The sequence below is a fragment of the Erpetoichthys calabaricus genome, chromosome 13 (assembly GCF_900747795.2).
Source record: "Erpetoichthys calabaricus chromosome 13, fErpCal1.3, whole genome shotgun sequence".
Taxonomy (NCBI): Eukaryota; Metazoa; Chordata; class Cladistia; order Polypteriformes; family Polypteridae; genus Erpetoichthys; species Erpetoichthys calabaricus.
This window is the reverse complement of record NC_041406.2, coordinates 143,894,962-143,908,839: the sequence shown is the minus strand read 5'-3', so window position 1 is coordinate 143,908,839 and position 13,878 is coordinate 143,894,962. Positions and strand designations below refer to the sequence as shown.

The following is a 13,878-nucleotide window of genomic DNA, read 5'->3' as shown; positions in this document are numbered from 1 at the left end:
CCCAGATGAAACAAAGCCAACTACTCTGATTATCAGACTCAGTTCAACAGCAGCAATGTAACGGGTGGATCACGGCCGATCTTCGATGACCTCCCTAACCCTCCACTCCGGGCTCAATTCACCAAGGAGGAAATGTACTGACAATCGATTTATCGAACGCTCTGACGCTCAGGTGATTACACTACTCAGAGTGTTTTATATAGTGAGTGGGAAGCCACTTTAAGACTGAATTACCTGAATGATGCAACGGCAGCCATTTTTACTCACCAATAATGAACTGTTAGGTGGTGAAGTGGTGAGAGAGATAGGCAGTTACAGATGGGGAGGATTAATAGACCTGAATGACCGGGCCATGGTGGACAGTTTGTAACACTCTCAGATCCGGCACGATTATAATACGCGCAAAAGAAAAAGAAAATAAATAATTCGGGGTGCGAGTGACCAACACTACTTTTCTACTACACCACTTCAATAATAGAGACACACCAGTGAAAGCAGGGTCAAGTAAAAATGATTATTGGAAGACAATACACATGATCACCGTAACAACAAAATAAAACCCTATATACATGATAATATCGCGCTGCAGCGCTTCCCCTCCCCACACAAATCACGACACAAACACTTGAAAACATACATTACTAATAAAGATTTGAGCAAATGGAAACACAACAAACGATGGATTTATAGTCTTTTAAATCTTATCTGTACGGTAGTGTTGAGCGCAGTCTGTAGTGGGGAACGAGGCGCCGACCATATCGCTTATTCCGGGAAACGTACTGATTAACGGTTCCTTGTGCTGGCCCGTCAAGTCCTCTCCCGTATGCCTTCCCCCCGAAAGTAAAAATAATTTGACTGGAAACGAACCCGGGTAACACCAAGAGGTGTTAATCCTTTCCCTTGTGCCTTTTTCTGTTATGGCCTCCTCCTCTCTCCTAGCTCTTCTCCTTTTCTTTTTTTCCGCCACCTATTTACATATTGATCAGTCTGTTGCCCCCCCAAGCCAGGTGCTTCCCCCCCCGTATAAATACATTAAGGCATACCACTAAAACAGGTATGGGAAAAGATACAAACTTACTGGGACATACACATATTCCGGTCGACCGTTACAAGTTTAGCCAGGACATCGGGATACAGCCAACACTTCATGAGGGATCTTTTATAACTACTGAGAGAGCACATCGGTTTTATGTCTCATCTGAAGGACAGCATAGTGTCCCCGTCAGGGTACCACAGGGTAAACACCCCTGCTGGCGTCACCACCACCACCTCTTCCAGCAGCAACCCAAGCTTTTCCCTGGTGGTCTCCCAACCAAGTCCTGGCCAGGGCCTAACAGGTTTAGCTTCAGTTGGGTCTGAAGTTCTGAAGTGCAGGTGGTTTGCTTAAAAGGGTCGCCCCACACATCTCCAAAGTATCCAAGTTTAAGGATGTACTTTTACTCAAGCCTGTGCACCACCTGTGACACCACTGGAGTGATGGCGAAACCTCTGTGGCGTATTTGATTTTTATGGATGTACTTAGGCTGCAGTCTGTCGGCCGCCTGTGACGTCATCAGAGCAATGGTGGAAGGTCACTCCAAACCTCTCCAAAGTACCTGAGCTTTACTGATGTACTTATGCTCAAGTCTTTCAAATACCTTCTGACTAGCCGTTGTTTTGATCTTTGATCTGTGAGATCATCTCCTGTTCAATTCTGCTCTACATTTGTAATATTTCTGTTGTATTGAGGATGACTTGTGTTCTGTTCTGTGTATTGTGTTGTGTTGACCCCCCTTCTTTTTGTCACCCACTGCCTGGAAAGGGGGTCTCCTTTTGAACTGCCTTTCCTGAGGTTTCTTCCATTTTTTCCCTACAAGGGTTTTTGGGAGTTTTTCGTTGTCTTCTTAGCGAGTCAAGGCTGGGGGGCTGTCAAAATGGCAGGGCCTGTTAAAGTCCATTGGGCTACACAACAAGAAATTGTATCGTATTGTATTGTATCTTTTGCAATCATTTTTGATTCTGTTCCCAGTTTGTTTGAAAGGTAGGACCGACTTTCAGTTTCGACTTTAGCTTAACGTTTGACTGTATGTAACAAGTGTTTAAAATAATAAGTTTAGTTGTTTGGAGCTTCACCAAATCCTGATAACCTTGACTGTGTTGTACGTTTTCCTGTTGTGTTCCTGTTGTATTTCCCTACTCCATTTATTGTGTTGCTGTTACGATAAACATGTGAGCCTGTAGCCGCTGAAGTAGAAGGCGAGATCAAGCACTGGTAAAACACGTGCCGAAAGAAATGTCTCAGTCCAAAAGTTCGTTTTAAAAATATTTAGTGAAAGTTAAAAGCAAACAATCCACACAAGAATAAAGTAAGTTACAAACGTAGAAGTAAAAAAAAAGGAAAAATATATTTTCTCTAAACTTAGCTTTCTTGAGAAACTTTCGTTATTTCTGTACTTAAAAGTTCTTTACTTCTTCTATACTTAACTTCTTATATACTTGCTTACTTCTTAGGTTCTTCTTCTGTACGCAGCACTTAAATTAAGTGCGTTTTTCTTACAAGTTACTTCACACACTCAAAAGGCCCGTAGGCCCGGTTTAAAACCAAGTGCCCTCTACACCTTATACATGGCAAGCCTGGTCACTAACTGAGAATAATGTTTAGTCAGAGCTGTTAGAAATGGCAAGAACATACCAATATGATTCTACTTATGGGGGTTATAGGAACCTCCCATAGATTATGCATTGTCATCTAGTAAAATATTTATTAATCTTATATAACTAGGACAATGGCTCTTACAGAGCCTCTCCCAGAATTCATTGTGTTACTTACTGTGAGAGGAGGTAAGTGCCCTGTTATTCTCTGTATAGTAAAATGAATTCAATTATTTTAAATTGCTTGAGTTTGTAACGGCCGACCCCTTTACCCAGCCGGCAGCTACACCTCCAAGACCTGTGGCCTGGATAATTTACTGAGAAAGAATCTAACTATCAAGCCATACTTCTAATCAATTAAACTTTTCCCCACAATTGACGGTGTAAATATAAGTACACAAAAGCAGGATGTAAAATTAAATGGATTAAATGTATTAAATGAAACAACAAGACATGCAAAAAATAGAAAACAGATATAAATATAAATATCCCTCCACCGCAGCAACAACAAGACACCACCAAATATAAATACAACAAAAACCTTCCCTTGCCCCTGTAACATATAAACACACAACACAAATAACAAAAATTGAATGAGATACAGAAATGAATGTGAACTTGAGTCCGGTTATAAAAAAACTGTCCTGCATGCGGTTGACTGAACTAGCGAAAAATGAGTCGTTTGATTTTCCCCGGAAAAAATGGAGCAGCCTCACCGTGAAACCTCGGTGCGTGGTGGATGATTAATTCCGACCCCGGGGTCTCTCGTGATGAGGTTCTTGAAGCAAGTCCGGCGGATAGAAAAACAAACTGGATGGAAATGCGCGATGTGGAATATAACAGGTACAGATGGCTCGTAGTCGTGAATGTGAAAAATCTCCTTCTCTCCTCTCCTCTCCTTCTCCTCCTGCTGGCTTAAATAGTCCTGTGACGGCAGTAATTGATTAATCATGAACAGGTGTTTTCCAGGTTTGCGGCTGTGGTCTCCTTCCATCATCCATCCCCCTTTACGGGGACGGCATTAACTGATACACATACAAACAGCAAACGGGACAATGAAACGAGACGCACTCAGAACTGACAACACTAACTATGTGGCCCCGCTACAAGTTCAATTTTTTTTGTATGCGACAGTAAGTGTAATATGATTTTGTAGTACAGTAATCCCTCCTCCATCGCGGGGGTTGCGTTCCAGAGCCACCCGCGAAATAAGAAAATCCGCGAAGTAGAAACCATATGGTTATATTTATATATTTTAAGTCCTTATAAACTCTCCCACATGGTTTATAAATATTCCCCGTACAGTTATACAGCATAAACCCTTTATATTCTCTTAGTTATTAGGTAAGATTCGTTGAAATTATGTATGTAAACACAGTTTATATACTACTCAGAAACATATGTATCGTATATCATTGAGGAGTTTTATTTAATACGTAATACAGTTTTAAACATATTGTAATTGAGTAGGTAATATAAAAATACGTGAAAAATCTATAACATGTAAATGCTGTACATAAAACCAAAATGTTATTTTAAAGATACTGTAGAGCGTCTCCGATATCACATTTGTTACAGCCATTACGATAGACAGGCCACCGGCAATAAATACCTACAATGCAAGGAAAAAATTGTATAAAATGTGTGCACAGTTACAATAAACGTACATACATGAATTTATGAATCATGAATTTATGAATTTCCCATTGGGATTAATAAAGTGTCTATCTATCTATCTATCTATCTATCTATCTATCTATCTATCTATCTATCTATATGTACTAAGTACGTAGAAAAATAGTTTTGGGTACTCACCAACTTGTCAGATAACGATGACATTTACTGCACTGTCACAGCTGTTCTAAAGGAGCCTCTTCAGGCGACTGTGTAGCACCGCCGTCGTCTTCTTCCACTGAAGGCGTACTCGGCAGTGTTTTGCATGTAAGGAACATCGTTATGGGCAGTTGCTGGCGCTGCTTTTTCATTTGTGTAAAGAGGTTCCTATACACTTCCGTGGCGCCGTCAAGAGCATTTTTAAATTGCAAAGAACGAATCATTTGCGGGTCCCATTCTTCAACTGATGTCTGGAGATCTTTTGCCATTCGTAGAATGGTCGCGAGACGCTCGAGAGTTAGCGCAGCACCCAGGAGCTTAACCATGTGCTCTGATTGGGTAGCTTCTCAGCCATCCACCCAATAGCGTCCCTTGTTTGAATTCAAATGGGCAAATCAACTGATGAAGCACACGTACTGTAGACCGCAGACATCTGCGAAGCAGTGAAAAATCCGCGATATATATTCACATATGCTTACATTTAAAATCCGCGATGGAGTGAAGCCGCAAAAGACGAAGCGCGATATAGCGAGGGATCACTGTATACTGTTGTTGTTTTAAAATGTTTTGAATGCTTTTCTATTCATTTTGGTTCTGCGTTAATGTGAACGTTTAAAAGCCTTTCCACGTGTTTTTTTTTTTGTTAATTGGAGGAATCACAGAGCTTGAATAGTTGTTTTTATGTTCTCTGTTTTAATATTGCAGGTATGTTATTTTTTTATTTGTATATTGAGCTGTGCATGGATATGTATGTTGTTTAGCATTGATCACAGTATTCGTTGTGTTACTGCGAGAGGAGCGCTTGAATAGTCATTTTTTTATGTTCTCTGTTTTAATATTTCAGACTGTTAATAATTAAAAAAAGAAAGACATCAATCAATAAAAGGTCTTATCATTGCTCCTTCGTGGCGGTTTGTACGGCACGTTGCATGAGGGTTAACCGAATCCAAAGGGCAGGACGCAGCAGTATGGCGTGCGCAGAGGAGACTGGTTACATACACCTACTGTATCTCCGGACCCCCCCACATTAGAAACATTTCCTGTCCCACCCTGGGTGTCAGCATACTAATGAGGAGAGCTTTCAAATGCCACCCAGACAGCCAGCATCCTGAGACAGTGGACACTGAATGTAAGAAACAGCAGAGCCGCCCTGTACCCAACCCAGGGGGTGTCCATTTATTTGCAGGATTGGATTCTGTTGTTCTCTGGAGCACACAGAGCAAGTAATCATAATGAGGAACTCTTACCGTAGACGCATTTCAATATCCGGTGCATACCTTTGCATGTTGGCACCATTCCACTCCAGGTCCCATTGCTGGTGCACATCCGTATGTTTGAAAGTTTTGGTTCCATCGTGTATCCCTGTTGACACGTGAAGGTCACATTTTGTCCAACTGAAAATTCCTCTCCATATCTCATTCCGTTTGCTGGTATTCCGGGATCTCCACAACTGATTACTACAAAGGAAACAGGTAACATGCGTCATAAGGAAACAGGGAAAAAAAAAATGAGGCCAGTGAATGGGTTAATTTATTTTTGTCCGAATTTGCAGTGCCGTAATTTTCTTATTGCAATGCATTAATATTGAGTATTGAACAAAGGAGATGATTACACTCGGCTTTGAGACACATTATGTGCCGCACTGAAGTGCCTTATGTGAAGTAATCCTCAAGTGACTGGCTTTGAATTATTCAGATCTAACAATAATTGACTATCTTCTTAAATCAAAAAGAAAATTTTATTAGGAAATAAATTAACTGCTGCTTTTATTGGACATTCTGATCAGGCCTGTTACTCTCTTCATAAAGCTTAGTCATCCATCTCTTTTCTGAAGACAGGTTTTCTGTTTTATGGGTGTCGGCGTCTACGCTGGCTACCTGGGAGGATAACCAGAAGTCCACCCTGGACTGGCTGCCATGACACCACAGCTGGATGTTCTCAAAGAGTCGTGTCAGGGTGAAGACTATCATGGCATCGTCTGGCACAAGGGCAGAAACAGACCCTAGACAGGGTGCCATTTTATCACCTGGCACACACAGCTCTGGTCAATGAAGTTAAGACGTACGTCTTTGAGATGTGGGATGAATACACGGATCACAACCTAAATAGGCATTGGGCAAACATGCAGATGCCCCACAGGGTACAACATGGCTAAGGAACTAATGATTTAATTAACACCATGAGGCAATGGTGCCAACTGTTTGGCCCATTTAAAAATCTCCCAAATTAAATCAATGCGCACATCCTTGAGATGCAGGTGGGCAAGAGTAACCAGAAACAAAACCCACACAGATACCGGGAGAAGGTGCAAACACCAGACCACCAGGAGCTCAACTCAGGCTCCAAAGTCACGGGAGGTGAAAATCTTGCTTTACAGAAATCTGAACGAACGTCAAACCATTTTTAAACAGTGAGAGCCCCCTATAGTTTGCCCAGTTCTACACAAAGACCCGAAATGTTTAAAAATAAGCTACTTCTATCAATCCATCCACCTTTTAAAACACTTACTCTTTTATAATGTCATAGAGAGCTAAAAGTTACCCTGGTAGCATTTGTACCCCAAGACCTAAGTAAACTAAGCAGCTGCGGCGGTCCTCACATCCACCAGGGGGCCCGCTCAGCCTCTCAACGAAAATGAGAAAAGTTGACAAACGACAAGTAGGCTCTGGAGTCGGCGAGTGTGTGCTGCGGTCATGTGATCAATCGGTCATGCGAAACAGTCCAAAGGGGACCCTTACACTTCACTCACCCTAAGGGGGACAATGCACATACCCCCCGCCAAACCCCAACCAGTGGTCTTCAATCACACCGATTACTCCTTTCCTAGTTGACGCTCCATCCTCTTGTGAGACCTTCTGGTGTAACTGAACCAAAGGGGGCCTCCAAGATTTATTTAGTAAACAGCACTGCCTGGCAACATCGGGCACTTGGGGGTTTCACCCTGGATGGGACACTTGGTCTTAAAGGGGTGCGGGCATATTGACTTGCTCCATTGTGATAATTGGCCAGTAATTCTACTATTTATTACAGCTGTGCTGCTATAGAGGCTGACATGCCGCAAAAAAAGCACCAAGGACTATGAGCGGATTTAAAGTAGCAATAAATGAGTAATAAAATCATCTTTATTTGCTTATTTATTTACATGTGTATGTGTGCATTATGTATATGAAGGATGGTTGTGGCTCCGCATGAACCTGAAATGTCAGAAAGGCTGGGCAGACAGAAGGATTTATGGATGGACAGGACAGCAAAGTCATTTCAGGAAAGGTGAATACGTGAAATACGTGGAGTTGCACTTTACATCGGTCAGAAGAGATAAGCGAATTTAAACAGGACTGGAATAACAGACAAAGCAACACTTGACATGACAGATAGTTGATAATTTCTTCTGTAATTTAAATGCTTTTCTTTGATTATTCCAAAACATCGGCACTGTTAAAGACAACTGCCCCACCATTACTGAAATAATCCCACCCTGACTTACTCGTGCAATTAGGCAGACTCCCGGTCCACGTCCCATTAGCTGTGCACTGGCGAACCGATGAACCGGACAGCATATAGCCTTCCATACAGGAGTAAATGGCCGAGTGCGAGTAGGTAGTTCCATCAATACGAAAAACACGGCCATTTGTAGGGGTCCCCGGATTTCCACATTGGATAGCTGGGACAGATATGACAGCAACGGATACTGCATCAGAACATTTATTTAAGGATATAACTCTAAATAAATTAAATATATAAATGAAAAAAATAGGGCAGGAGACCAGATGTACTTGGAACTGTCTGTACAATTAGCAAAATATAATAAGAAATGAAGGAAAACTGAACTAACAAAGGGAACAGTTAAGTAAGCGACAATAAACACACACGCCGCTTAATACTGAATGTACTAAGTAAATAAGTGTATAGATTCATATATCTTCTTGATTTTACACCTTCATCTCTCAAAAACTGGAGATGACAGAGCAATTCTTTAACTAGATTTGGATTCCAGCACCCCCATATCTCTAAAGAATGCATAAAATGTTCAATGGAAGCAAAACAAAATCATTTCGTGCAGATGGCTGTAAATATTGTGTTACATCTCACTAGTTACCCTACAAAATTCAGCCTTCCGATACAAAAATAAAACATCAATGATACATCAATGCATCGATATGACAAAAAAGTAAAACAGCAAACTTTACTAAGGAGCCGATACTTGCCATGACATCTCCTCACCTTTACATTCTGGCTGTCGACCCGACCAGGTCCCATTTGAGAAACACATCCTTTCAGATGATCCATGGAGAATGTACCCCGTATCACAAGTAAAGCGCACTTTACTTCTGACTTTAAGATCACTCTCCTCTCTGTTACCATGGGCGGGAGAACCTGGGTCACCACAATATCCTGAAAGATCACCTGAAGGAACACACAAAAAACCAGTAAATCAGTACGATAGATAGATAGATAGATAGATAGATAGATAGATAGATAGATAGATAGATAGATAGATAGATAGATAGATAGATAGATAGATAGATAGATAGATAGATAGATAGATAGATAGATAGATAGATAGATAGATAGATAGTTAGTTACTTTATTAATCCCAAGGGGAACTTCACAAACTATGCTAAAATGTCTATCTATCTATCTATGAGATACAGTAGACTATTTGTTCATTTCACTTAATGGTACCATAGATGTATGGATTCTTTCACACACGTGCGAACAGGACAGCATTTCTCAACCTTTAAGTATTTGCGACCCGAGTTTTCATACCAATTTTAATTGTGCCCCCACCTAACGTTTTTTTGAAAGGAGCCCACTAATATCAATTTGTTCTTTTTAATTAATGATATATCATAGATAAATGTAGATAAAAGTTAAGTAGGTATAATAAAATATGCATCTAACTCTATATTTATTTTTCTAGTATCAGAATGTAGTTTAAGTTAATTTGTTTTTGGTTTCAATAGATGTATTTTTCATATTTTCGATTCTTGTTTTCTTTTTTTCACATCTTTGCGCCCCTTTTTTGTTACTTCGCGCCCCCCTAGGGGGTCCGCCCCACAGATTGAGAACCACTGGAATAGGAGGACGTTGTACGGACCAAGCAAAGGTAATTCCATGCCAGGCCAGGTTGGTGGCGGGGTGCACTAAACCTTCTCCTGTTATCTCTGCAGACCAGCTGCGGGAAAACCAGTCTGATTCAGAGCCGATGACATCACTTCCAGTTCCGGCACCCAGAAGAATATCACTTCCGGCACACAATCTGTCATCAGAAGAACATCACTTCTGGTTCACTTACGTTAAATTTTTATTTTTTACTTTTAAAATTTTTTTTATTTTATACTGTATTGAGGATTTGTACTGTTCTGTGTATTGTATTGTATTGACCCCCTTCTTTTTGACACCCACTGCATGCCCAACCTACCTGGTAAGGGGTCTCTCTTTGAACTGCCTTTCTCGAGGTTTCTTCCATTTTTCCCTACTAGGTTTTTTTGGGAGTTTTTCCTTGTCTTCTTAGAGAGTCAAGGCTGGGGGGCTGTCAAGAGGCAGGGCCTGTTAAAGCCCATTGCGGCACTTCTTGTGTGATTTTGGGCTATTCAAAAATAAACTGTATTGTATTGTATTGGCTCCAGCAGACCCCCATGACCCTGTGTTCGGATTTGGCGGGTTGGAAAATGGATGGATGGATGTATTGTATTGTATTTACGTCACTTCCTGTCTGATCCCTTACAGCCGCCATCTTTGCAAACCCTCAGTAGTTCTGTTTTGGACTCCGTACTGAGAACATCTCTGTACAATTTAAAAGCCTTTTGCAGCCAGGAATAATATACGGGTGGCTGCCCCAAACCTTTTTAAGTGTGTCGAGTCTGTTCCTTTTACAATTCAAAGTATAAAAGTTTTCCAGGAAGGCTGACGATGTCCTTTTGTACCTGAGCAATGTGGCATTGGTGCGCTCCAGTGTCCATTCAGCTGGCAGGTCCGTGTCGATTGTCCAATCAGAGCTCTTCCCCCAACACAAGAATAACGAACTGTTGATCCAAATGTAAACTTCTCACCAGTTAAGACCGCATTTGGTGGGGAACCAGGATTGCCACAATCAACAACTAGAAGAAAAAAGAAAGAGTCATTTGTAAGTGTAAAGTATGACACCAATCATTAGTCAGATTAATAAGTGTATTGACTGAACATGCCTTCTGTCATAAAATATTTACTAAGAATTGATCACTGATGAAGGAAATGGCAACAAATACATTAGACACATAAGGATAATTAGTTCAGTCCTATGTTAACTTAAATGAATCAATGATTCATTTGGAAATAAAAGACGTCTGCTTGTTATGTGGAATCTGAGCTCAGTCAATACATTTGATAAAAAGCATACAGCAGTTAAAATCATTGAACTTTACATTTTCAGTCATGAACTCATCCATTGATTTTTTTTTATACATCCGGTACTAATTGTTATATGTTGTAAAAAGAAAAGAAAATACACATTTGTGAAGTTTGAATAACAATGGCACCTTCAATGGAGTCCCACTGGGGTGTCATTTTCTGTTCACCCGGCCGACTGGGAGTGGACACCAGGTCAGTTCTCAAGGCCTCTTCACTATCACACTCACAGTCCCCCATTAACAAAGCTCTTTGTACTGTACGGTGGCACCAGAGTGGCAAAGGGCAAGGTTGGACCCCAGTATATATAGCAGAGGGTGACCCACAAGTGATGGGCCTGTCAGACCAGAAAGTGACATCAATCCTGGAGAAAAGCTCAGTGTGGTCCGCTAGGGTGGGTCCCAGGTGGAGAAGGAAGAGGAGTTGGACTGCTTTACCCTTTGAACCAACCTGAAAGACACAACTCAGGAGTAGGGGCACCTGGGACCAGTAGGGGGTCTCTGGCTTGGCGTATGTAAGAGCCAATCTTAAGTTAAACTCAGAGTGTTTGCTTGATTCCTATAGAACATTAGTTTCTTATAGCAACCTAGAATATGGCGTCGCCTTGGCCCCCTGTAGTTAACGAGAAATCGAACTCTCCTGCTGTATCGGAGTGTTAATTAAGTCAGTGTGTGTTTGGAATAGGCTCATTGCTAGCAGGGACTTGCCGTTCGTAAATGGGACAGGCATACATTTTTCTGATTGTTTAGAAATGACAAACTTAAAAGAATCAAACAAGATACTGTATATACAGTCAGTCATCTTCCAACCCGCTATATCCTAACACAGGGTCACGGGGGTCTTCTGGAGCCAATCCCAGCCAGCACAGGGCGCAAGGCAGGATCAAATCCCTGGGCAGGGCACCAGCCCACCGCAGATACTGTATATACTGTAAGCTCTGCTATTTCAACTTTTCCTCTCTTTTCATGTAAACTGTTTTACCTTCAATTTTTACTAAAGATTTGAAAAAACAAAGATATATTGTCTGTGGAATCATTTCAACGTGTTGCCAGAATCCCATGAAGCAAACTAAAGCTGCAGAACTTTGATAATTTGGGTAAACGCAGCTACTGTGTACTTCTACCCAAACGGGACTGGCAGCTGAAGTGATTTCAGTTCTTGGCCTGAAATGGAGCTTGAAGCCTCCTCAGATGACTATGCTGATTCAATCAATCAAGGGTTCAAATGGAAAGGCTCACTGGAGGAAGGAGGTAAAGTCAGCGTCATACTGTACGTGACAGAGGGCCTTGAAATGAATACCCGGGAGGTGAGCTCGAGAAGGAGAAGGCCCAAGGGGAAGCTGGCTTTTGGTGTCCATTGTGCGTCTTTTCTTCTGCCAATTTATTGCTGCGTATTCGTTTGTAAATTAACAACTAGTGATGGTGTGAAAAAGCAAGCCAGTTTTGGTTCACACACAGTTTCGCAAAACCGACATGAACATTTGTTTTGCAGGCGTGAAATGCGAAACTCACTAAAGCTTTGTTCACATGTCCGAGTTTAGCTGTGTTCTTTTTTGAAGCTGCTTTATTTGGAACCAGACCCGTTAAATCAGTTCGGTTTATGCCTCTCGTTCACATCGCTGTGGAGAAGTGAAGTACGTTTTTTTATTAAAATGTGACACATTTTCCACACAAAGACAGTTGTGCACAGTGCTGGGTTTTCACCACAAGAACATTTTAGTACACGGAAACCGTCACTACCCGCCATCACCCAGCAACCACCTCATCCTCTTCTGCCGTTATCACTTATCTTATTTAAGTGATTGAATTTATCTTTATTTAAATGCGAAATGACAAGCAGGCACTTGCAGACGGGACTAAACGTTGTTCTTCTTGTGTCAATGGCACCAACTTTGCTGTCCAATGTGTTTCACAAGGTTTTTATCTTTTTTTGCCATGTAAAACACTGCAAATTCGATTTTGTGATGTCTCGTTTTGCTCATCTTGATTACCGATACATTACACACATACAGTCACATGAAAAGTCTGGGAACCCCTCTTAATTCTTTGGATTTTGGTTTCTCATTGACAGAGCTTTCAAAGTAGCAACTTCCTTTGAATATCTGACATGCCTTATGGTAACAGTGGGATTTCAGCAGTGACATGAAGTTTGTAATGGCCGACCCCTTACCCAGCCGGCAGCTACACTTCCAAGACCTGTGGCCTGGATAAATTACTGAGAGGAATCTTATATATCAAGCTGTACCTCCAACAAATAAAATTTTCCCCACAATCAACGGTTTAAACATAAGCACAAAAAAGCAGATATATAAAATAGGTGGATAAATATATTAACTGAAACAATAACAAAAAATGCAAATTCCACACGTAGAAAATAACTACAGTATATATACTGTATATGGATATGTATATCCCTCCACCAAACTAGCAACGTGACAACGCCATATATACAATAACAAACCCTCCCTTGTCCCAGTAACACATAACAAACACAAAACACAAATAGCAATGAATGAATACGGAAAATGGCAATGATGGTGAACTTGAGTCCGAATATACAACAGATAAGTGACGTGTTTGAATTTCCCAGAAAAAATGGAGCAACCTCACCATGAATTCTCGGCGTGTGGTGGATAATGTAGTCCAACCCCGGGGTCTCTAGTGATGATTGAATTGAAGTAAGTCCGGCGGAATGAAAAACAAACTGGTTACAAAAGCGCGATGTGGAAAACAGCAGGTAAAGTTGATTTGTTGTCGTGAAAATGTAATCTCCGTCTTTCTCCTCTCTTCCCTCTGTTCTCTCCTGACTGTTTATATAGTAATGAGCCGGATGTAATGGATTGATTATAAACAGGTGCTTTCCATTTTGGGGCTGCGGTCTCTTTCCATCATCCATCCCCCCTGTATTTATGGGGACGACATTCACTGACGCACACATTATAAACAGCAAACGGGACGATGGAAGCAAAGCACACTCAGTACAAACATTGAACAACACTATTGCTATGTAGCCCCGCTACAAGTTTAC

General features: G+C 41.2%; 1 protein-coding gene across 2 annotated transcripts in view; it reads right to left on the bottom strand.

The window, feature by feature from the left end:
• The window catches only part of csmd3b (CUB and Sushi multiple domains 3b), a 1,253,873-nt gene that overhangs the window by 56,466 nt on the left and 1,183,529 nt on the right, over nt 1-13,878 (bottom strand). For both annotated transcript variants that reach the window (XM_051936007.1, XM_051936008.1), the window contains exons 56-59: nt 10,392-10,565; nt 8,686-8,868; nt 7,949-8,125; nt 5,742-5,921 (exon numbers count right to left, since the gene is read on the bottom strand). In XM_051936007.1, the coding sequence (XP_051791967.1) occupies nt 5,742-5,921; nt 7,949-8,125; nt 8,686-8,868; nt 10,392-10,565 (714 nt within the window). The remainder of the gene's footprint in view (nt 1-5,741; nt 5,922-7,948; nt 8,126-8,685; nt 8,869-10,391; nt 10,566-13,878) is intronic.